Source organism: Anguilla anguilla, chromosome 6 (genome assembly GCF_013347855.1).
Source record: "Anguilla anguilla isolate fAngAng1 chromosome 6, fAngAng1.pri, whole genome shotgun sequence".
Lineage (NCBI taxonomy): Eukaryota > Metazoa > Chordata > Actinopteri > Anguilliformes > Anguillidae > Anguilla > Anguilla anguilla.
The window spans coordinates 25,487,676-25,513,089 of NC_049206.1; the positions used below are offsets into that span (position 1 = coordinate 25,487,676).

The window sequence follows — 25,414 nt, forward strand, 5'->3', positions numbered from 1 at the left end:
ATGTTAAAGTTACACTTTGTTCTCCATGCCCAGATTCTTGGAATTTTGGCAGAGTGGAAGATCTGTTAATCTGAACGGCTCGTTAGGGAGCGCCAGCTTTCGGGAGCTTATTTGCTTGTTTTGAGCGAACTGTCGTGCAGGTAACTGAGGGATTTGGCTCTAGACTTAGCCGTTCTTTGAACTGATTGTCGTCAGTAGTGGGCATTAAAGATTCAGGGGTGCAGCGCTGGTTCAGTCAGCCGCGAGCTTCACGGATGAAGCCCGTCTGAAACCGAGCCCGCTGGACGCGGCTGGCGACTCCGTCACAAGCCGGTAACCGGATATCCCACCTCAGCCGAGACGGGAGGAAACGCTCGCATATTAATGACGCTGATTTGAGCTCGTTAGCGAATCGTTATCGTTTTACATGACGGGAAGGAAGGACGCGACTAAACGAGAGACCGGTTGAGGCTAGCGATCGGTTGCAGTGATCGTTTCTATCGGATGCGCCATTTCACGCGTGCTAGTTGGCCAGTACTCTGGTAGCCACATGCTAATTGTTATATGCCCCCATAATGTGATTGGTCGTTCCTTCAGCGCGTGATTATATCACCAGAAATGTCGCCGTGCTCCATTTGCTGATGGCGTAATGCGATTTTGGCTGAAGGGAGACCTCAGGACTGCCACCTAGCTGCCGTTAGCTCATTAACGTGAACGTCGAACCTGTTGACCTCGCTGGTCTATTACACTCACACCCTAAGCCAGTGGTGTCAAACTCGTTGCCATGGAGGGCCGTGTGTATGCAGGTTTTCATTCCAACCAATTAATGCTGGCTTAATTGAGTCCAATTACTCATTCAGCCATATGCGTTTAACTGCATTGAAGCACAGAATATAAGAAAATTTATATTTAGACAATGCGGGTCACCATAGACGTCGGGTCACCATTGTGCACAAACCTGCATCCCTAATTCAGCAAATAATTTAACTAATTATATAATCAAGATCTGAGGCTGGAATGAAAACCTGCATACACACGGCCCTCCATGGCAACGAGTTTGACACCACTGCCCTAAGCCAACCAAAGGAGGATGGGCTCGCCCTTCAGTCTGGTCCTTCCCAATGTTTCTTTCTCGGCCCCACCCAGGGAGTGTTTCCTCGTTCCTCTGACCCTTTGCATGCCCTTGTGGGAGTTTAGGCCAGGCTCCATTGTATGGCGTATTTTGACACGTTTGTAAAATACGCTATACAAATATATTTGATTTGATTATGTTTCCCACAAGGCAGCTCCGAGCGCATTGCGCTAAAGCAGAGCAGCGGCAGTGTAGCGGCGTTCATTAATGACTTTGGTTCCGGCGTCCGCGGCTCGGGGCGGCCGAGGGGTGTTATTTTTGGCCGCGCGCATTCTTTCAGAGCCTCAGCTGTCCGAGCCGATTCCGGGAGCGCTGAGCGCGCTGGGTTTTCCGCGCTGGGTTTTTCGGAGAAAGAGCGCGCAAGCGTATGCTCCGAACGTTCTGCGTTACGCCGCTCTCCCTTCGCCTGCCTGCAGCCGCAGTTTAACGTCCCGTCAGGACCAGGGCACTGTGTTCCTCGCAGCTCTCGGTTCCAGTTCCAGTTCTTCCTTTCGCTACAAGTTTCAAAATTATTTTTTATTTTTGGTTATTGGTTATGGGTTATGTATCAATTATACAGTTGTGTGCAAAAGTTTGTGCTCCCCTCATGTGTTAACGTAACAGTTAATGTTTTAAGTCTGTGGTGCCCAATCATGTGTCGTGGTGTGCTGAGAAGTATGCAAGTTTTCATTCCCACCAATCACATCTTCTCCTGGTTTCACCACTTGATTGAAGATGTGTTGGATAAATCAGCTGGTGAAGTGATCGGTTCGAATTATTACTCGCATCTGGCTTTTTCGTGGCACGTGAATGGTTCGGTCAGTTTGTTTTTGTGAAAGGAAATTGACCCAACCATTACACTGTACCGACTTGAACATGGCAGGCATCATTTTGCTAAAAGTGAATGCACAGTTACTATTTATTTGCATTTATTAGAACAGTGCCACAGCACAAAGGGCCAGGCCACCTGCACACAGCACCGTGTCTTAACCTCCCACGCACCTCCCTCCCTCCCGAGTCATTTTTCTGCTGTTCTTTTCACTCGTTTCCCTCGTTGTAGTCGGTGACTCGACTGACCGCCCTCTTGTCTCTTCGTCTTTTCAGGAGCCGATAAAGTCCCGGGCGCCCCAGCTGCACTTGGAATACCGATTTTACAAACAGCTGGGAAATTCAGGTAAGGGCAAACCGAGCGGACGAACTGAGCACGTGCGGGCCAGCTTGGCCGGTGGGCTCTCTCTTATTGGTGGCCCATGGCGCACGGATGGGTGTGAAGTCCTGCCTTCCCCCCCCCTGCCCCGCCTTGCTTGTCGCTTGAGGAGGGGGGCGGTGGGGAAGTTTTAGCTCAAGCCCCCATCCCCACCCCCACCCACAACCACGCCCCCCACCCAACAGCCGCCTAGCTCACTGCTGCGTGGGGGCTTTTGTGTCTTCCATGTGTCCGCTCTGTGTTTCTCATTCGGCTCTGTGGCCAAATGAGAAACCCCTTTAAAAGGTGAGTTTTTCCGTACAGCGGAAGCTGGTGATGTAACGGCTGCATTTCCATTTCAGTGCCGATGATCTGTTTTCACCCACCGGGTGTCTGCACTGAAATAAGCACATTTTTTTTTTTTTTTTTTGCCTCTATCGGGTTTTGGGATCTGGCCAGAGGAGGCCGGGTGCTGTGAGAGAATTACGAATGACCAAGAAATACGATTGCCCGGGAGACTGACCCCTTACCGATTTACGCCTGGGAGCGGACGGTTCGTACAGGACCTCTGGTGCAGGAAGGGTGAACGAGCACTGTCCCGTTGGCGTGCCCGTTCAACTCCTGCATGGGATCGGGCGGCCCAAAAACCCGGGGGGGGGGGTGGGGGGGTGGCGAGTCTCGCTGGGCTATTAATAGTTAACCTTATCCACGTGCCATCCGCCACCACACGTCTCTGACTTCTCCTCTCAGCCCTGAGAATGTGACTGGGGGAGGCCCAGGAATGTCTCCCACAATGCAGTGCACTCCGAGGGACTGGCCTCTGCCGGCCGCTTGGGAACGGCGCTCCGAGCTTGCGCGGAAGTTCGCTGCCTCGCCGTTTCCTCGGTAACCGCCTGCACCCACCCTCTCCTGCTGCTAGATTGTTTTCCTTGCTGGTACTGTTCTGAAATGAAATGCCACCAGGGCCAGATTAAGACTGCGTGGGCCGCGGGACTACGACAGCCTTCCCCACCCCCACCCCACCCCAAAAAAAAAAAAAAAAAAATCGATAGAACAGAAAAGCATAAGTGCTAGCTTTTGGCCCGCTGCCTAAGTTACAAATAAAATGTAGTCAGATCAGCAACAACTCATGTTGCTGCTGAGTTATTGCTACGAGGCACTGCCTGAATGGAAAGGCAACAGTCTTAACGTAACCGAATGTGAACGCGTGCTCAATACGCTGGCCGTATGTAAGCCTACGGCTACTCGGCAAACAGCTCACAGATGAAGAACACGTCAGTTACGGCTTCCTGTCAGCTGGTGATCTACAGCATAATCAGTGGCACAGTAACGTTGCATACCATAAGAATGTGTGTAGCCCATTGGGATGAGGGGGCCCAGCCTGCCACCCGTGCTTCGTCAGCAAGCTGGCACTCGGTTCTTATTTGTAAATGCACTGCTTAAATCAGTCATGAGTAGAAAGGACACGAGAGCACTTTGTACAGACAGGAGTGTGGGCCATATCTGGAGTGAGCGCTCACACACACACACACGCACACACACGCTGTACTCCGACCTCTGGCTCTCTGGAGATTGGCGCATGCCAGTATGATCCTGACAGGTGCAGCTGTAGTGCGTGACCGTCACGAGACCTGGTGTGGCTGATGTTCGTACGCTCAGTGCGAAACGTACTTCCATTATAAATCTGCAGTGTCAGTCCTAAAGCATACTCATTATACACCCTCTGTCAGTCCTAAAGCATACTCATTATAAACCCTCTCTCAGCCCTAAAGCATACTCATTATAAACCCTCTCTCAGCCCTAAAGCATACTCATTATAAACCCTCTCTCAGCCCTAAAGCATACTCATTATAAACCCTCTCTCAGCCCTAAAGCATACTCATTATAAACCCTCTGTCAGTCCTAAAGCATACTCATTATAAACCCTCTCTCAGCCCTAAAGCATACTCATTATAAACCCTCTCTCAGCCCTAAAGCATACTCATTATAAACCCTCTCTCAGCCCTAAAGCATACTCATTATAAACCCTCTGTCAGTCCTAAAGCATACTCATTATAAACCCTCTGTCAGTCCTAAAGCATACTCATTATAAACCCTCTCTCAGTCCTAATGTATACTCATTATACACCCTCTGTCAGTCCTAAAGCATACTCATTATAAACCCTCTGTCAGTCCTAAAGCATACTCATTATACACCCTCTGTCAGTCCTAAAGCATACTCATTATAAACCCTCTCTCAGCCCTAAAGCATACTCATTATAAACCCTCTCTCAGCCCTAAAGCATACTCATTATAAACCCTCTCTTAGTCCTAAAGCATACTCATTATAAACCCTCTCTCATCCCTAAAGCATACTCATTATAAACCCTCTCTCAGCCCTAAAGCATACTCATTATACACCCTCTGTCAGTCCTAAAGCATACTCATTATAAACCCTCTCTCAGTCCTAAAGCATACTCATTATAAACCCTCTCTCAGTCCTAAAGCATACTCATTATAAACCCTCTCTCAGCCCTAAAGCATACTCATTATAAACCCTCTGTCAGTCCTAAAGCATACTCATTATACACCCTCTCTCAGCCCTAAAGCATACTCATTATAAACCCTCTCTCAGTCCTAAAGCATACTCATTATAAACCCTCTGTCAGTCCTAAAGCATACTCATTATAAACCCTCTGTCAGCCCTAAAGCATACTCATTATAAACCCTCTGTCAGCCCTAAAGCATACTCATTATACACCCTCTGTCAGCCCTAAGCATACTCATTATAAACCCTCTGTCAGCCCTAAAGCATACTCATTATACACCCTCTGTCAGCCCTAAGCATACTCATTATAAACCCTCTGTCAGCCCTAAAGCATACTCATTATACACCCTCTGTCAGCCCTAAGCATACTCATTATAAACCCTCTCTCAGCCCTAAAGCATACTCATTATAAACCCTCTCTCAGCCCTAAAGCATACTCATTATAAACCCTCTCTCAGCCCTAAAGCATACTCATTATAAACCCTCTCTCAGCCCTAAAGCATACTCATTGTAAACCCTCTCTCAGCCCTAAAGCATACTCATTATACACCCTCTCTCAGCCCTAAAGCATACTCATTATAAACCCTCTCTCAGCCCTAAAGCATACTCATTATACACCCTCTCTCAGCCCTTAAGCATACTCATTATAGACCCTCTGTCAGTCCTAAAGCATACTCATTATAAACCCTCTCTCAGCCCTAAAGCATACTCATTATAAACCCTCTCAGCCCTAAAGCATACTCATTATAAACCCTCTCTCAGCCCTAAAGCATACTCATTATAAACCCTCTCTCAGCCCTAAAGCATACTCATTATAAACCCTCTCTCAGCCCTAAAGCATACTCATTATAAACCCTCTCTCAGTCCTAAAGCATACTCATTATAAACCCTCTCTCAGCCCTAAAGCATACTCATTATAGACCCTCTCTCAGTCCTAAAGCATACTCATTATAGACCCTCTCTCAGCCCTAAAGCATACTCATTATAGACCCTCTCTCAGCCCTAAAGCATACTCATTATAAACCCTCTCTCAGTCCTAAAGCATACTCATTATAGACCCTCTCTCAGTCCTAAAGCATACTCATTATAAACCCTCTGTCAGTCCTAAAGCATACTCATTATAAACCCTCTCTCAGCCCTAAAGCATACTCATTATAAACCCTCTCTCAGCCCTAAAGCATACTCATTATAAACCCTCTGTCAGCCCTAAAGCATACTCATTATAAACCCTCTCTCAGCCCTAAAGCATACTCATTATAGACCCTCTGTCAGTCCTAAAGCATACTCATTATAAACCCTCTCTCAGTCCTAAAGCATACTCATTATAAACCCTCTGTCTGTCCTAAAGTATACTCATTATAAACCCTCTCTCAGCCCTAAAGCATACTCATTATACACCCTCTCTCAGCCCTAAAGCATACTCATTATAAACCCTCTCTCAGTCCTAAAGCATACTCATTATAAACCCTCTCTCAGCCCTAAAGCATACTCATTATAAACCCTCTGTCAGTCCTAAAGCATACTCATTATACACCCTCTCTCAGTCCTAAAGCATACTCATTATAAACCCTCTCTCAGTCCTAAAGCATACTCATTATAAACCCTCTCTCAGTCCTAAAGCATACTCATTATAAACCCTCTCTCTGCCCTAAAGCATACTCATTATAAACCCTCTCTCAGTCCTAAAGCATACTCATTATAAACCCTCTCTCAGCCCTAAAGCATACTCATTATAAACCCTCTCTCAGCCCTAAAGCATACTCATTATAAACCCTCTCTCAGCCCTAAAGCATACTCATTATAAACCCTCTCTCAGTCCTAAAGCATACTCATTATAAACCCTCTCTCAGCCCTAAAGCATACTCATTATAAACCCTCTGTCAGCCCTAAAGCATACTCATTATAAACCCTCTCTCAGCCCTAAAGCATACTCATTATAAACCCTCTCTCAGTCCTAAAGCATACTCATTATACACCCTCTCTCAGCCCTAAAGCATACTCATTATAAACCCTCTGTCAGTCCTAAAGCATACTCATTATAAACCCTCTCTCAGCCCTAAAGCATACTCATTATAAACCCTCTGTCAGCCCTAAAGCATACTCATTATAAACCCTCTCTCAGCCCTAAAGCATACTCATTATAAACCCTCTCTCAGCCCTAAAGCATACTCATTATAAACCCTCTCAGCCCTAAAGCATACTCATTATAAACCCTCTCTCAGCCCTAAAGCATACTCATTATAAACCCTCTCTCAGTCCTAAAGCATACTCATTATAAACCCTCTCTCAGTCCTAAAGCATACTCATTATAAACCCTCTGTCAGCCCTAAAGCATACTCATTATACATCCTCTCTCAGCCCTAAAGCATACTCATTATAAACCCTCTCTCAGTCCTAAAGCATACTCATTATAAACCCTCTGTCTGTCCTAAAGTATACTCATTATAAACCCTCTCTCAGTCCTAAAGCATACTCATTATAAACCCTCTCTCAGCCCTAAAGCATACTCATTATACACCCTCTGTCAGTCCTAAAGCATACTCATTATACACCCTCTCTCAGCCCTAAAGCATACTCATTATAAACCCTCTCTCAGCCCTAAAGCATACTCATTATAAACCCTCTCTCAGCCCTAAAGCATACTCATTATGAAGCCTCTCTCAGCCCTAAAGCATACTCATTATAAACCCTCTCTCAGCCCTAAAGCATACTCATTATGAAGCCTCTCTCAGCCCTAAAGCATACTCATTATACACCCTCTCTCAGCCCTAAAGCATACTCATTATGAAGCCTCTCTCAGCCCTAAAGCATACTCATTATGAAGCCTCTCTCAGTCCTAAAGCATACTCATTATAAACCCTCTCTCTGCCCTAAAGCATACTCATTATAAACCCTCTCTCAGTCCTAAAGCATACTCATTATAAACCCTCTCTCAGCCCTAAAGCATACTCATTATAAACCCTCTCTCACCCCTAAAGCATACTCATTATAAACCCTCTCTCAGTCCTAAAGCATACTCATTATAAACCCTCTGTCTGTCCTAAAGTATACTCATTATAAACCCTCTGTCAGTCCTAAAGTATACCCATTATAAACCATCTCCGTCCTGAAATATACCCTTTATAAACCCTTTCAGTCCTGAAGTATACCCATTATAAACCCTGTCAGTCCTGAAGTATACCCTTTATAAACCCTTTCAGTCCTGAAGTATACCCATTATAAACCCTGTCAGTCCTAAAGTATGCCCATTATAAACCCTTTCAGTCCTGAAGTATACCCATTATAAACCATCTCCGTCCTGAAATATACCCATTATAAACCCTGTCAGTCCTGAAGTATACTCATTATAAATCCTTTCAGTCCTAAAGTATACCGATTATAAATCCTTTCAGTCCTGAAGTGTACCCATTATAAACCCTTTCAGTCCTGAAGTATACCCATTATAAACCCTTTCAGTCCTGAAGTATACCCATTATAGAGTTTATGCACTCTGTCCCCACAATCCTCTCTGTGGTCCAGAGGGCCGCGCGCCCCGAATTCTCTCCTGCCCAAGAGGCACCGTGAGCGGATCGAGATTCCCTCCGTCTGAGTCAGAGCGGCGAATTGGGAGACTGCACCCCTTCCCCCCATCCCCCCCCCGGCTCCTCCCCTGCCTCCGAGCTGGGAGCACATTCAAGACTTCTCTCTCTCTGTGCTGCTGTCAGTTATTTAGCTGGTGGCTTAACCCCCACCTCACTGTGGAGCGTGTCTTTTGTTCCGAGTTGCTAAACCGAAAACACACTCAATTTGAAAATGGTAAAAAAACTTTGTACTTTATTTGTTGGGGGCGACTTTACCTCAGGAGGTAGAGCGGAGAGTCGTCGGTTCGATCCCCCGGTCTTCCGCGCGTGTCGACATGTCCTTGAGCAAAACACCTAAACCCTAATTGCTCCCAGTGAGCTGGCTGGCGCACTTGTCGGGCTACCTTGATCGCCGTTGGTGTGCGAGTGTGTGTGTGTGTGAATGGGTGAATGAGAGGCATTCATTTATAAATCACTGTGCAGTTTTTGCTGGAAAATGCGCTATATAGTCCATTTACCACGTGTACGATTTTTACTCCTCCCCAGCTGCTGGTGGCTTATTCGTTAGCCAGAACGCTTCGACAGCGGCAGTCCTCTCAGGGCCTACGCCTCGTCCGCCTGTAAACTTTTTTTGTTACTGTGGAGGAGTCCGTAGCAACTCGCTCGCAGCTGTTGCCATTCGGAGTACAGCACGCGAGCATTTCTGTCAAGGAGCGCATGTGCCCGAGTTGACAAATTTAGGGGCGCACTAACGCATCCCGATTAGTGGATGTACTCCTAAATTATTGGTCCGGTGAGCACTCATCGATTTTCAGGAGCAGTTGCTGGCCATTACACGCATTACCGACGCCCGTCAGATGCTGCGGGTTCCATTTCTGCCGCGCTCCGTCCGCCCCTGTGCCTGAATCTTTAATGCGCGCGGCTTTCTTCTCCGTTCCCGAGCCTGGGTGCACCGTCTGTGCGGGGCGGGCTTTGTCGCCGCCTGCAATATTCAGGGCCCCCGCGGTTTCCGTGACGCAGACAACTCTGATGGAATCGGGAATTTGTTAATTCAGTAATTGGTATGCAACCTGGCACATCTTGAAAAAAAAAAAAAAAAGAGTGCATTTCAATTGGTTTATAATGGAGATTGTGCTTTTACGGGCCTCTGTTATGCAGTTGGCACAGCACCACGTCTCCACAGCCCTGCGTAAACGGTACACGGTGTGGAAGCCAGCAGCTGCCGCATCTCGAGTCTTGGTTCGGTCGACATCATTTCTTGGCACGTCCCAAGCCTGAAGTGCCAACGGGTCAGGTCTGCGCACCTGCGTTTGCGCGCCATCTGAGCCGCTCGCTGACGCCAGTGGCGTTTGGGATGACAGCGTGCGGGGTGCGACGGGGGAGGTGTCGACTGGCCCGTCCCGCCGCGTTATCGATGACTGGGAAGAAGATGCTGCTTTGCCTTGAGAACCGTTGCCGTGCCGCCTGTCCTTAGAAACAGGAGTCACAGAAAGGGATATGCCATTGTGATGTCACAATCAACTCTTTTTAAAGATTCATCCTTGGGGAGCTGCTCAAGTCCTAGGGCAAAGCTGGCAGTAATGAGAGGAGTAGATGATGTCATTGAGGAGCTAGTTGGAACCCTGCCAATATTCCTCATGTTGACATTTGTTCAGAGGTTAGTTGGCAGTGAACTGGCGTAGTGAGCAAGCGCCGGTTACAGTCTGTCTTTGATCTTAAGATGGATGCCAGAGGCATCGTGTCAGGTTAAAAACAGACTTCAGAATGCTTTTTTTAAGTACAGCTTATTTTCATGTACGGGTAGCGTGAGTTGGAGATAAGCATTCGCTTACCTTTTGTCATAATGTCAGTAAAATCTTTTTGTGTTCTGAGCAATGATATCTGTGTCATCTTATTGGCTTGTTGAATGCTGCTGAGTTGGAATGTAAGCACTGAATAGAAGTCAACATTATATTAACACTGGACAAAAAATTAAGCACGAAATTAATATATCAGTGTAATTCAACTTAAATGGAAAAAAATAAACTGATTTGTTTTGGTCACCTGACAACTCGACAGATCTACTACAAAGGCTGACTGACAGACAGATGTGCTTTCAAACTGCTAGGACTGACAAACTGACTCATGTAGTTGCAGATAAACAGGCTGATAGACTGTACTTTAGATGGAGGATGTTGTCTGAACTTCAAACGATTCCTCCATGCTTTGTATGAAATTTATGTAGAAATGATGTGTTTCAGCTACCTTAGCATCCAGCAGCATCTTAACAACACTACATGGCCAAAAGTATGTGGACATCTGACGTCCAACATCTCATCTAAAATTATGCGCATTAATATGGAGTCGGTTTCCCCTTTGCTGCTATAACAACCTCCATTCTTCTTGGGAAGGCTTTATTCTAGATGTTGGACCATTGCTGCAGGGATTTGCTTCCGTTCATCCAGTAGAGCATTAATTGGGCACTGATTGGGCGATTAGGCCTGGCTCGCAGTTGGCTCTCTAATTGATCCCAAAGGTGTTTGATGGGGTTGAGGTCAGTGCTTTTTGCAGGCCAGTCAAGTTCTTCCTCACCGTTCTTGACAAAACCATTTCTATATGGACCTCACTGTGTGCCTGGGGGAATTGTAATGCTGAAACAGACAAAGGCCTTCCCCAAACTGTTGGAGAAACACAGAATCATCTAGAATGTGAGAGTGTGGTGTAGCATTAAGATTTTCCTTCACTGGAACTAAGGAGCCTAGCCCAAAAAAACAGCCCCAGACCAAGGGGTGTCCAGATACTTTTGGTCAGATAGTGTATTTGTGGTGCGACTTTATAGGTTTTTGTAAGTGAACTGAAATACATTGGCATGGTTCTCTGTGGAGGACAGCGGACATAGGTGTTTAACATAGAGGAATACGTCAGGAAAATTTCCATTTATGTGTTTTCGATTGTTACAATTAGTAGGCTATATTAGTTCTTTTTCTATTTCTCTCAAATTCTGGTGCTATTTCTTGTGCAGTGGAAAATATGTTAGTTTGTATAGTTTAGATGAGTTTAGCTGTGATTCGTTTCTTGCTTTGACAGTTATCTTTGCTTTGCTAGTGACAGCAGTGGATTTTAAAGTTTATGGGCATGCCGCGTGACTGTGTGTTTCTCCCCTTAGAGGGAATTCCTCAGGTGTACTACTTCGGACCATGCGGGAAATACAACGCCATGGTCCTGGAGCTTCTGGGGCCCAGCTTGGAGGACCTGTTCGACCTCTGCGACCGCACCTTCTCCCTCAAGACTGTCCTCATGATAGCCATACAGCTGGTGAGACATTCCAGAACCTTCTTCACTCGCGACCTAAGCCAGAAACGGGAGGGAAATGGAAACCTACGGTTCATTTTCCAAAACCGTTATTCTCAGTTAGTACAGAGACTTGGAACTTGAGAGGAGGAGCAGGTGACGTAAATGAAGTATAGTGTATGCTCTGCAAAAGCAGCATCATTAATGCAGTAATATCATAGCAAGAACAGCTGGAGGCCTGGTTCAAATACAGTACACCTCCCTCGGTGCTTTTAATATAATTTAATTTCTGAGAACGTTAAACGGCATTGTCACTTTATTGACTCGAACCATTAACTGAGCTAAAGTAGGAAACCCATAGAGCCAGAATTTAATATGTTTATATTTTGTTCTAGTTCGATTGACCATGAGTCAAAGCATTTGAATGTAGAGCTGTCCTCTATTATCTGTGATTATTATCCGTCGTTGACATGGTTGCAGTTTGCACCGTGCAGTCCAATCTAATGAAAAGCTGTGGATCGCTAACATTGTGGCAAACCAGGCTAGGCGTGAGCTCCATCTCTTTCCTCCTTTCTTGGGCAGATAACGCGGATGGAGTACGTGCACACCAAAAGCTTGATATACAGGGACGTCAAGCCGGAGAACTTCCTGGTGGGGCGGCCGGGCAGCAAGAGGCAGCACACGATCCACATCATCGACTTCGGGCTGGCCAAAGAGTACATCGACCCTGAGACCAAAAAACACATCCCTTACCGGGAGCACAAGAGCCTGACTGGCACGGCGCGGTACATGAGCATCAACACGCACCTGGGGAAAGGTGAGCCTGACGAGCATCCCGCAATACGTACGCATCAGCACACACCTGGGAAAGGTGACTCTGAAGGACATTACCCAGTACATGAGCATCAGCACACACCTGGGAAAGGTGACTCTGAGGGACACTACCCAGTACATGAGCATCAGCACACCCCTGGGAAAAGTGACTCTGAAGGACACTACCCAGTACATGAGCATCAGCAAACACCTGGGAAAGGTGACTCTGAAGGACACTACCCAGTTCATGAGCATAAACACACACTTGGGCAGACCTGGTCAAATACATACTTCTGTGCTCTATTGATCTTGCCTGATGTAATTGAGTCTGCCAATATGACCAGAAGGCGGTGTTTGCACTTTTTGAGAGTATTTCATTTGTTCCCATACACCAGACAAGATCAGTAAAGCGTAGAAAAGTAAATACATATCTGACCCAGGTCTGACCTGTGCATGATCATCAACACACACCCTGGGAAAACAGGGCTTGAGGTCACTGAGCATAGGGTTGTGCTGGAGATTTTAGACTGATTGTTGTTTTGTGTAGGATGCTTATCATATTGTGAACAGAACAGAAAGTGATGTCTTTAAGGTGGAAGTGGGAAAATGGTTTTCAGTTTTAACACTTAGTTTGTTGGTTGCATTGATTGTTCCAGAAAACTCCAGTTCATTTTTAGCTCATTTTTCTATCCCAAATTGTGGTCATTCATTGTTTTCATTGACCAAGACGCACAGTTGTATTTTTGCTGCAGTTGTATTTATAGACCTTTTTCCTGCCGTTCTCCCACAGAGCAAAGCAGAAGGGATGACCTGGAAGCTTTAGGTCACATGTTCATGTACTTCCTGCGAGGGAGTCTGCCCTGGCAGGGCTTGAAGGTATGAGTGAGCTTTGGTGGCTTTCATGGAAAGAAATAACACAATAGTGCCCTATACTGCTACTGCTGCCGCCTCTTAATTAATGGAAATGATTGATCAAAGTAATAACGTATTGCAATAAAGATCAGGGGTTAACCCTGGTCGTGGAGGCACAAGGTCTTCTAGTTTTTATGTTAACCCGGGTGATATACCACAACAATGATTGTGCGTTAGTAAACATCCAAACTTCAGAGACCGCGTGATATGCTTTCGGGGAAAAAAGGTCACCACCGTCATCTATTGGGTTTTGATAAGACGGCAACAATGCCTTGCAGCGTTTGTGTGATTGACAAAGCATATCACATGATCACCTGGAAGCTGTTCGTCCTTGATGCTGCCTGACAAAACACATCACATGTTCACATGGAAGCGTATGTCCTTGATGCTGATTGACAGAACACATCACATGATCACATGGAAGCTCTATGTCCTTGATTCTGACTGACAGAACACATCACATGATCACATGGAAGATTTACATTCTTGATGGTGACTCACAGAATACATCACAAGATCACATGGAAGATTTACATTCTTGATGGTGACTCACAGAATACATCACAAGATCACATGGAAGCTATACGTTCTTGATGGTGACTCACAGAATACATCACAAGATCACATGGAAGCTATACGTTCTTGATCCTGACTTACAATCTTGTCTTTCTAACATATTTATATAATTGACTCACCTGACTTAATAATGACCGTATGACATATTTTCATTTTAGACAAAACACAATTACAAGATATGCTTGTTTTTCCATCCACAATTCTAAAATGTTTTTATTTCATTGAATAAGTAAAAGAAACAAACAGATAAAAAAATGTGTATTGTGGCATCAATTCGTGCCATCCAATTACGTGAGCTTATGAGTCAAATGTTATTGTTCCAAACAAAAAATCAGCCAGGATCCTCATGTGCATGGATATGAATTGAGCTTTACAACAGGATTGGATGGAAGTCTAGTTTGTCACTGAGACCTAAAGATGATTAACATCCAGACTGCCTCTCTCTTTAAAGGGGTTAAATCATGATCGAATGCTACATGCGAGTTTTGGACATTTTCCTGTGAATCTGAGGCTGGGTTATTAAATTCTCAGCAAAACAAGTCTGACTACTGGAGGCAGGGCCGCATAAAAAGTGTTGAACATAGATCCCCCTGTTGCTTGTGTGTTGAAATGGGATATGGCACCCTTCAAATTTGTCGATTTTTTCAAATCAACACGAGTCTGTATCTGAGAGACACTTAATCTACCACCTGTACAAACCCTCAATCTGGTCAACAAGGACTACGAAAAACTTTAACTGTTTCTGCAATCTCTGAACTGTGGTTCACCCTTGAACTCCCTTTTTAACATTTAGATTTTTTTCACAGTATTTTAACATGAATCGAATTACCTTTTGGTGGAAAAAAGTTTAAAATATGGATTTTAAAACACCATTTTTGTCAGCAGGATTCATACATTGCAGATCTAAACTTTAAATGATTGAGATAACTGCACCCACTTGCACTTTGTGTTTGGACCTACATGTTTCTCTGACATTTACTCGCTCGGTAAGGAGTGCTTTTGTGGTTGTTCACTGTTGGTGACCTTATAAATGGAAATCTCCCATGTGCTGTGCAATCCGCTGTGCATACCCTTTCAAAAACCTGATTTGGAATGCCAGCGTGTAAAAACCAGCAATATATAGAAGCATTTATTATTTATTATTGCTTGTGGGCCTTGGAATGGTCCTGTTTATACGGACTATTTTTGAGGGAAATAGGATCGTATGAAGAAGGGTGTTAAAAAAAACGAAAACAAAACATTTAAAACATTTATCCCGCATTGCTTTTGTTCCGTTTGCAGCCGCTCATTATTCGAGAAGCCGTCTTCAAAGGGCACGTCCTGCTATAAACGGTCACGCCCTCTTAACTATCGCTCCGCGCGGAAGGCCAGACTTCCCCCTCCGGCCCTCTCTCGCCGCGCCCGTCAGCAGTTTCTTCGCGCATCTCGCGCCGATCTGGCGGTTTTTTTTTTTGTCGGCGAGGCGCTCGTCTAGGTGTCTCCCGCCGCGCGTGTGAAAGTCCCCCCCGCGCGCCCGTATCTTCCGGCGAAATCTCGCCGCGGCGGAGGCGCGCGGCTCTCAGCGCGCGGCTGCACGCACCACCGGGGGAGGCGGCCCACGCATGAGAGGCCCGTCTTCGCCCGTCTGAGCGTTTCTCTTTTTCTTTCCTCTTTCAGTATTTTTTTTCTTCTTCTCTTCCTTAGACTGCGTGTTTCATGCCACGTTTTCCAAAAACTGTGGGGGGTGGGGGGGGGGGGGGGGAAGGGGAAGGGGATCTGTGTTCAGGAAAAAAATAGCTTAGTTAGCATATTGGCACGTACACCTGGAACCCTTTTGTTTTCGTAAGGATTCTTTACTCTTTCCCCTGCCCGTCACACCTCGAATGACTTCTAGCTGGTACCTCCGAGACTGGCCAAACTCTGAAGGCTTGTGTAGGTGGGCGAACGTGTGACTGTATGGCCACCTGGTGGTGCTGCAGTGCACTTGAAATAGTTTAGATCCTTTAAGAACCGCCTCAGAGGCCTGAACTAACAGCTTGACTTGGCATTCGCATTGACCGCCACAGCAAGACTCCAGCTCTGAAGCACTGAGCCACTGAAATGCATGGCGGTGTTCTATAAGTTCCAGATATTAAAGTGTATCCAAAAATTTTTTTGACCAAACAGTACGGCCTCCACAAGCCAATCAAAATTCAGCATTTGTCTGAATTATGGAAACTCCCTAACATTGCAGACTGTGCCAGTTCAAAAATGAAACTGAGACTGATTTGCCACACTGTGGCACTGTAGACCAGCAGTGTAATTTTTGGCTTTACCGTAGTTGTGAGTGGGTGCTTATAATTGTTGTTTACAGCTGCAATTCTACATTCTGATTGGACAGTATGAAATCCAGATCATTGAGGCTCTCCCGAATTGCCTGCTTGAATGCACATAGAATGAAATGACAGTAACTTGCAAATTGAGAAGGCTACCTTTGGATTGTAATGTACTTGGAGAAAATAGTATTTTTACTAGTTGCAATTACTAAATTATCAATTACAAGTTATGGAAAAAGCAACTGTGATTTACATGTGCAAAAACAGTAGTTTTGGAGTCAGCAGTTGGTGGAGAGCTGGTGTGTGTGCTGTTTTCTACGTCAGCCCACTATTCTGGCTTGAATTTCAAAATGGTTCAGAACAATGAAACATTTTCACTAAGGAAACGTCTGCAGTCCGCATTTCTGACAGTTTTTTTTCCAAAATGTCCGATTACAAGACTGGGCTGCTGATAATTAATTGTGAGCAAAAGTTGGCATGAAATCCTTAAATGTATTGGCCTTCATCTTGCTCCTCAGGCCTGAGGGTACAGAGAAATTATTTATTGGAAACGGCTGATGAATTTGTTTCCGCGGTTTGAAGGTTGGCTGTGACAGTTAAACACAGCTTTAAAGATAACGCTGCTTCCGTGATGCGATGCTGGTCATCTTTTATTTGTTCCGCTGATCTGCGAGGACATGCACCCATTATCACATTGTAGCATCTTCAAACGCAATAATGTCAGGTGTTTCATTTCTGAGTGGAATCTCTTTCACGCCCGTTTAATAGGCTTTCTCTGCATTTGTGCAACAAGATAAAGGTGTTATTTTGTCTACAGTGCAATGTTCTTTCCGCCATTGTGGCTCATAGAAACTGTGTGGAGCAGAAGCTAGTCCACAGCAGAGCACCGGTTGTTTATTGTGCTGAATGGGTGGGTGGTTGTTCGCTGTAAATATGGGGCTTGTACAGTATGAAGGCTCACATGCTCTGGTGAGGCTTCAGCCAACATTTTCCCTGACAAACACCCAGCCTTACTGATCAGTAGTCTGCAGTAGCCTGTTTTCCTCTTCAAATTCACTGGAAATTATCATTTAAAAAAAAAATGTTCTTTAAAAAATTTCTTCCGGGGTGGCTGGGCATGCCGCCGGACCCCCCTCTACAGGGTTGAACTTTTTGGGGTCTCTGCATTTCAACACCCCCAATAGTCATACTAAAGTTACACCCTTGAGTGGTACCCTGCATCAGAGAGAAAAAAAAAAAAGGATTAGTCTGTAATCGGCCTTTTCGGACAGTAACTATCCTCCGGTCAGAAATGTGTGGCAGGCCTGAGGTCGCGGGAGTCTGACCGTCTCCCCCTCTCACCCCCTCGACCAGGCGGACACGCTGAAGGAGCGCTATCAGAAAATCGGGGACACCAAGCGGGCGACGCCCATCGAAGTGCTGTGCGAGAGCTTCCCAGGTGAGCCCCCCGTCCCCCCGTCCCCGTCCCTCTGCAGGACCGCTCCACCTTTCCAGGTCGCTCGATTCTTTCCCCCCCCCCGCTGATTTCTCTCCTCTTCCTCCAACCCCCCCCCCCCCCCCCCCCCACGCTTTCCGTCCTCAGAGGAGATGGCCACGTACCTGCGCTACGTGCGGCGGCTCGACTTCTTCGAGAAGCCCGACTACGACTACCTGAGGAAGCTCTTCACCGACCTCTTCGACCGCAACGGCTACGTCTTCGACTACGAGTACGACTGGGTCGGCAAGCCGCTCGTAAGTGCGCCGCGACGGGGAGCCGCGCCGGCGGTGAACTCCCCCCGCCTCGGGAAAATCCCCGGCCGAAAAGGGTTTTTGTGTATTAGCGCTTCGCTTAAGACGCCGAAAGAGAAACGAGAAAGAACAGGCCGTTTTATATGTGTTTGTGAATATAGTGGATTGAGACCAGGTTCGCAGGTGAGAAGTATCGCGCGGTAAACGTGACCCGCTTCTCCGTTCTCCCCCCGCCCACAGCCCACTCCGATTGGCCCCATCCCCAGTGACACGCCCGTGCAGCCCAGCAGCAGAGACAAAGCACACCAGCAGACCAAAAACCAGGTAAGGCTGTACACGCGCACTCGTACACGCATGCATGCACTATACAACACACCACACTGTTCACACTATACACACACAATGTACTATACATGCACTTTACTCAATATTCAGTACACACTGTACACATGCATAAACTCACTACACACACACACACATACCATATACTTTACGTGCACACTCAACTTACTTTAGGGATGTGCAGATTTTCTTTTACTTTGTAGGATCTGTTCTTATCATTCAGCTATTAAAATAATAGCATTTGATCATTAAATCAGTCCACATGCAAAGTCAACGAAATAGCTTTTTGAATAATATAGCCGGTGTATGGATCTTGAAGGATAACTTGGGTTTTTTTTTTTTTTTTTTTTTTTGTGTGTGACTTGGACCTGTTTTCCAAACGAATTCCGCCATGCTGATCGTTATTGATAATAATTATGCGTGGCCCCATTAGACTGCATTGTGAAGCATAGTGGAGGAGCTCTCCGAAGCTCCACAAAATAAGACGTAACAAAGTTATTAAGTTCAAGTTCATAAAAGGCAAAGTTACCCTTTGGGGAGGGTCAGTGAGCACGAGTGAAAATGGGTGTCCTCGGTAAGTTAGCTTCGCTGGCGGCTTTTCGTTTGAATTCGGCTGCATGGGGAATCTCTGAAGGCAGCCCTGTCTTTGTTGGACTTTGCTGCTTGTTTCTTGTGAGTGCTTGTTGAGCTCAGCTCCTGTGCTGCCATATGACTGTGCTCACTCCGTTACAGTTATTATTTAACTTGCTGTCTCCTGCCGACTCATTAAAAAAAAAAAACTCTCAAAGAAATTCTGTAAAAGCATTTGGTCCGATTTCAAGTAACGTCTACTTCACCTAACAACTTTTTTTTTTTTGTTCACAAAGAAAGCATTGTTTTAATTGCATTCATTTTTTTCCTATTTTATAATCTTTCCATTAACTGATAAGGACTCTCAGTACATGCTCACGACACTACATAGAATACCCAGAAGCACACACACAAACACTCGCCGGATCTGGCGCGTGCGTCGGCACGGGACCCGGCGGCTTGGCGCGACGCGTACGCCGCTGCCCCATCACCCCACCGTGCTCCTTTACCTCCGGCTCTTGTCCGTGGCTTCAGTCTGCATGTATATAAGGAGGGAGAGCCAGTGTGTGTGTGTGGCGCTGCTGTCCAAAGCAGCAGGGGACCCTTAAACACCCTTTTCTCATGTTTTCTGCTCCGTACGTTATCTGTGCTTTGCTGTTTTTTTCCCCTTCGCTAAGCAGGAACTGCAGGCCGTGTCACAGGATATGGCCAAACCCAATGTCTTTGATGATGAGGGATAACGTGGCATGAATGACCTGAGAGTACAAATGTCAGCTGTAATCCACACATCTCAGGATTAAGCACTTTTATCACGCTATATGATTTATGTTCTTGCCTTTTAATTATTGATGTTACGTAAAATGATGTATTATCGGAGTTACTGTTCTCAGTGAAAATGCTTATTAGCGTTGCTGTTTTTGGAATAATCATTTAAGCGGTTTCCCAGGTACTTTTATTAATGTGTAAGAGTCTACAGGGATGTCCGGTCTTATCTGAAAAGGGCCAGTGTGGGTGCGGGTTTTTCCATTGGCTCAGCACTGCAACACCCGATTCTCCTGATCAAGGTCTCGATCGGAGACCCCGATTGGTTAATTCCTCGAATTGCGGATAAGATTGGACACCCCCCCTGGTCCGCGTCATCCTTTTATCTCACCGTTTGCGCTCGAGTACCTGCTCTGCGGACGCGTCCCGCCGCACCCCCGGTCCTGCCTCGCGTGTGGCTGACGCAGTGTGTGCGGCGGTGAGGGTTTTTAATTAAAAGCAGCCCCGTTTGCTTCCCTCCTCCGTGTCGGAGAAGGTGAAAATTAATGGCCGTCTGTTCTGTTTACAGCTGCACACAGTGTGTCCCCTAACTCTGAACCGGCACCTCGCGTGTAAAGACTGGAAGGTGCTTTTTTTTTTCGTGGGGAGAACCTCCCTGTGTGTGTGTGTGTGTGCACTGTGCGCCTGTCACCCCGTCACGCTCCCGCTCTGTGTGTGGAACGCCGCCCCCGCTCTGCGCAGCGCAGACGCCGCTGCCGCCGCCTCCCTGGGCCGGTCTGCGGGGAGGCGCTGTTTCAGACCCGCCGCTACAGTCTGCATGCCTGTCTGTGTGTGTGTGTGTGTGTGTGTGTGTGTGTGTGTGTGTGTGTGTCTGTCTGTGTCTGTCTGTGTCTGTCTGTGTCTGTGTGTGCGTGTGTCTGTCTGTCTGTCTGTGTGTGTTTGTGTGTCTCTGTCTGTCTGTCTGTGTGTGTGTGTGTGTGTCTGTCTGTCTGTCTGTCTGTGTGTGTGCGTGTGTCTGTGTCTCTGTGTGTGTGTGTTTGTGTGTGTCTGTCTGTCTGTGTGTGTGTCTGTCTGTCTGTCTGTCTGTCTGTCTGTCTGTCTGTCTGTGTGTGTGCGTGTGTCTGTGTGTGTCTGTCTGTCTGTGTCTGTCTGTGTGTGTGTGTGCGCGTGCGTGTGTGTGTCTGTATGTGTCTGTGTCTGTGTCCGTGTGTGTGTGCGTGCGTGCGTGTCTGTGTGCCTGTCTGTCTGTGTGTGTGTCTGTCTGTCTGTCCGTGTCTGTGTGTGTGTCTGAAAGAGTGTGTGTGTCTGTGTGTGTGTGTGTGTACGTGTCTGTCTGTGTGTGTGTGAAAGAGAGTGTGTGTGTGCGCGAGTGTGTGTTTATGCATGTGTGTGTGTGCATGCGTGTATAGAAAGAGAGTTTGTATGCGTACATGCTTGTGTGCATGCATATGTGTGTTTGTGAGAGTGTGTGCGGGGTCGTCTTTTTCCATGCTTTCCATGACCCCCCCCCCCCCTTTTCTATTAACATATTCTTTATTAATATGCCTGCCTCTGCATGTCTGTAATCTCTTATAATTTATTTCTGTTTCTTTATTCCTCCCCCACCGCCCATCACAAAACTGCCTCTTGCCTTTCCGCCCCCTCTTATTAACCCCTCCTCCCTCCCCCCCCCCACTTTCGCGCCAGTCGCCCGAGCCCAAAGGAGGCGAGTCCCAACCCAACCCAGTGACCAATAGGGAGCTCCAGGGGTCGCATCTCACAGCTGATAGGCTGGGGGGCTCTGTCCAGGTACTGCTTGTGCACTGCGATGCATGGCCTCGGCTTCTCTCTCTCTCTCTCTCTCGCTCTCTCCCACTCCCTCACTCTTTGCACGGCCTGTTTTTAACGCATGACGCACTCTCACACTGACGGGCAGCAGAGCAGGGCTGTGCGAGGAAGAGGTGTTCCTAAATCTCACACTGACGGGCAGCAGAGCAGGGCTGTGCGAGGAAGAGGTGTTCCTTAATCTCACACTGACGGGCAGCAGAGCAGGGCTGTGCGAGGAAGAGGTGTTCCTAAATCCCACACTGATTTCAGTAGGGTCCTAATGATGAAGAGGTGTTCCTTAACCCCACACTGATTTGAGTAGGATCCTGAGGATGAAGAGGTGTTCCTTAATCCCACACTGATTTGAGTAGGTTCCTGATGATGAAGAGATGTGCCTTAATCCCACACTGATGGGGAGTTGAGTAGGGTACTGATGATGAAGAGGTGTTCCTTAATCCCACACTGATTTGAGTAGGATCCTGAAGGATGAAGAGGTGTTCCTTAATCCCACACTGATTTGAGTAGGTTCCTGATGATGAAGAGGTGTTCCTTAATCTCACACTGACGGGCAGCAGAGCAGGGCTGTGAAAGGAAGAGGTGTTCCTTAATCCCACACTGATTTGAGTAGGGTCCTAATGATGAAGAGGTGTTCCTTAATCCCACACTGATTTGAGTATTCGCACACTGCAGGGTTGCCACTGCAGGGCAGCACAGCAGGGTTGTGATGAAGACGTGTCGTTCAGCCTTCTGCCATTTTGTTTTATGCTTTTTTCTTTTAAAGTCCCCCCTGTAATGTTATTCAGGCAGTGGTAGAAGCCAATTACAGCAGACTCTTTTGCACAAATGTGATTTCTTGAGTTGGTTTTATTAGAGGTGACGTTGACACTCTGTAATGTGACTCTGGTTTGTTAGCTTTTTACCTTCGATAAGATATGGCCCTCCATTCAAATCAGAAATTGACTCATGTTTGCTGAATGAACAAGCTAACAACCTAGCTTGTTCCAAGGTGGCTGCGCCCTAGTGTTAGTTACTGTAAACGTGTTACTTTTTAAAAGAAACCTCGCAACTTTTCTAGCAAATATGAGTCGATTAAAGATTTGAACGCGGGGCCATTATCTTATCTAAGGTAAAAAGCAAACAAACTTGAGTCACATTATTGAGTGCTTCACATCCCCTTTGAGTGAGGTGACACAGTATCTCCCTGTACAGACTGATCCACTGAAGGGACAACAGACAACAGCTGTGCTTCTTGTCTGTTTTTAATCCAAGCAATTCATTTTGAAATAGTGTTTTGTTTTTTTGTTTTTGTTTTTTGTGGGGCGGCGGGGGGGGGGGGGCTGGTGATTATTTGCACAAGTCGAGGATGGCACTAGTGGATGCTGACATCTAAAAGGGATCTCATGCCATCTAACGTTTGCTGTAGAAATTGTGTCACAAATGCTGTACTGCTGTAAGGTCAGGTTACCCAGCTGGGGTTCAGTGATCAGGTGCCTTCAACTCTGCAAAATCTGACTTTTTACATCTTAAAAATGTGACAAAATCTTCAGTTACCGCTTAAAGCTATGAAGTCCCAGAAGGAAGTTTTTAGGATTTGGTTGGACCCTCAGTCTGGGGTCTGCTCACCCTGTACCCCAAAATCCCACCACCCTCCTGACTAATCCCCCCCCCCCCCCCCCCCCCACTCTGTTTCTTCCCCCATGTTTGTGCAGATTATGAACTCCACGAACGGAGAGCTGAACACTGACGACCCAACCGCAGGACACTCCAACGCACCAATCACTGCACCGGCCGAGGTGGAGGTGGCGGATGATACCAAGTAAGGGGGGGAGGGGGAGTTTAAGCATTTTTCAACTTTTTATGAGTATGCATTGAGTAAGTGTTAAGGCACCCACTCTTTAACCAGTATTACAAAATAGAATTTGGTTGTCGACTTGAGAATCAGGCCGAGGTCACTTTAAATAAGTGCAATGCTAGTGGCCCGGTAATGAAGTGGACAGCATGTCCGTTCAACATATGTTCTTTGTAGAAAAGTTAAAAGCCATTAATACTTCTGGAAAAGAACACAAAAAATTAACTTGAACTACGCTTTGCGGCTTGGGCAGCCTTTATCTGGCTCTGACAGACATCGTTTTCGTTTACCGACGCTTGCCCGCCATTTACTTCTCATTTTTGCGGCCATGAAAATGAGTGAGCAATAATAAATACAAAATGGCAGCTGCTTTGCCACCACTCACGCCCCCAGAATCTGCCACAGTATAGACACCCTGCAGCGCGGTGTTGCATATTATAGTGAATTCAGGGAGAGAATGAATACAGAGCATAAACTAAAACTATAATTGAATGTGTGTACAGAATCTATGATTGCAGTTTAACAAAATGGAGGTAGCTTCTTTAGCCATATGAGCTTAGTTTACTGGCTTTCAGTCAAACTCGTATGCGCAAGTGTATGCACAACAAATGCACAAAACCGCTAGTGTAGCTTTGGTAAAGTTGTATCTTTAAAACAAGCAAACAGACCTCCATCTGACTTTGTGGTGCGTAGTTAAATTTTTTTGTAATGGCCTGTCTTTATATCAGTACACCATTACAGTATCTTTAAACCTGTCACCTCATACGATTACTCCAGCTCTGCACTACAGTATCATATCTGCAGACAGTTATGATTCAAAGCATAAAGAAAGTGTTCTAAGTTCTATGGAGGGAAGATTGAAGGCTGTGCAGCGGTTGTTGCATCAAGCGCTGCTAAGTGTTCTCCTAAGAGGCGGAAGACAGTCACCTGGGGAGCAATTTTAACTTCTCTCATTAAGCGAAGCAGCCAATCCTTCCTGTGCACGTCGTCTTTTTACATGTTACATCTCTCCCGCTGTAAAATGGTCTGCAGCTTTCAAGACAAGGTTTTATAGATACGATAAGGACGTCTTACCTTCTTGCATGTGAGAAGGATCATAACGGTCCAACTGGATGGAGAAAGCTCACTTTCACTTTGTGACGATGATGATCGTTAATTATTTTATAGAATGACTCTCCTTAACCCTCGTTATTGTTTGCGCACACAGCTGCAGAAACAGATCACATTTCTTACACAGTCTGTTTGTACAGGTGGACATTTTAATGTAGCGGTGCAGGTTAAGTACCTCGCTCCAAGGCGCAATGGGCGCAAATTCTCCCTGGGAATCGAACCCACGTCCTTTTGAGCTCCCTAACCCATCACCCCCAACCGGCTCCAGCCGTTCGCTAATGAACCGTCTGCACGAGAGGATTTTATCATGCTGTGATTGGTGTGGGGTTTACACGCATTGCATTCGTCTCCCTTTGTCTTGCAGTTGCTGCTGTTTCTTCAAGAAGAGAAAGAGGAAAGCGCTGCAGCGGCACAAGTGAAACGGGGGAGAGACGCGAAAAGAACATTCTGGTCACTGGCTAATTTTAAACGGAAGCTGAAACGCGAAAAAAAAACGCCCGCCCCTCGGTCTTACGTCAGCGCGCCACTTCTCCTGGGCGCGCGGAGGAACGCTTTTTAACTCGCCAACGGGGTGGAACGTACAGCGGACCGGCGCGGTTCCTTTTCTACAAAAAAAAAAAAACTGTACGCGAGCGTACGCAGGGATAACGGAAAATAAATAAATAAATGGTGACCGTGACAGCGATGCACAAAATGTGTGATGTGACTAAAAAAAAAAAAGAAAAGAAAAAAGACTTTCGAACAGTTGTATCCTAGACTCCACGCAGAACATTATCTGTACAACAAGCCTTCGCTGAGGGGAGGAAATTACAGCAGCCGGTCGAGAGAAAGACGAGCCTTCCCATGCTGAGGATCCTATTTGCAGAAGCTAGGTAAAAATCGAGAAGGACACATACTGATGATGCCCCTTGAAACACTGGGTGGAACAGGAAAGATTTCACCTCTTCAGCAGAATTTGAAGATTTTTATGTAAATCCTTTTTTTTTTGTCATTTAAATCGGAAGTGGTTTCCATGGTCC

At 46.3% G+C, this 25,414-nt stretch overlaps 1 protein-coding gene and 1 long non-coding RNA gene across 3 annotated transcripts in view; both read left to right on the top strand.

Moving 5' to 3' along the window:
- The window catches only part of LOC118230038 (casein kinase I), a 40,412-nt gene extending 15,237 nt beyond the window's left edge, over positions 1-25,175 (top strand). The window contains exons 3-13 of one of the 2 annotated variants that reach the window (XM_035422737.1): positions 2,195-2,264; positions 11,509-11,657; positions 12,216-12,450; positions 13,237-13,322; positions 17,582-17,666; positions 17,811-17,959; positions 18,197-18,280; positions 20,199-20,255; positions 21,317-21,418; positions 23,146-23,252; positions 24,760-25,175. In XM_035422737.1, coding sequence (XP_035278628.1) covers positions 2,195-2,264; positions 11,509-11,657; positions 12,216-12,450; positions 13,237-13,322; positions 17,582-17,666; positions 17,811-17,959; positions 18,197-18,280; positions 20,199-20,255; positions 21,317-21,418; positions 23,146-23,252; positions 24,760-24,814 — 1,179 coding nt within the window. In that variant the 3' untranslated portion in view covers positions 24,815-25,175. The remainder of the gene's footprint in view (positions 1-2,194; positions 2,265-11,508; positions 11,658-12,215; positions 12,451-13,236; positions 13,323-17,581; positions 17,667-17,810; positions 17,960-18,196; positions 18,281-20,198; positions 20,256-21,316; positions 21,419-23,145; positions 23,253-24,759) is intronic. The other variant, XM_035422738.1, reaches the window with a different exon arrangement.
- Positions 21,590-22,473, top strand: LOC118230040. Its single transcript, XR_004765785.1, has 2 exons — positions 21,590-21,979; positions 22,034-22,473. It is a non-coding gene; the product is annotated as an uncharacterized LOC118230040 (long non-coding RNA).
- Positions 25,176-25,414: the final 239 nt, after the last annotated feature.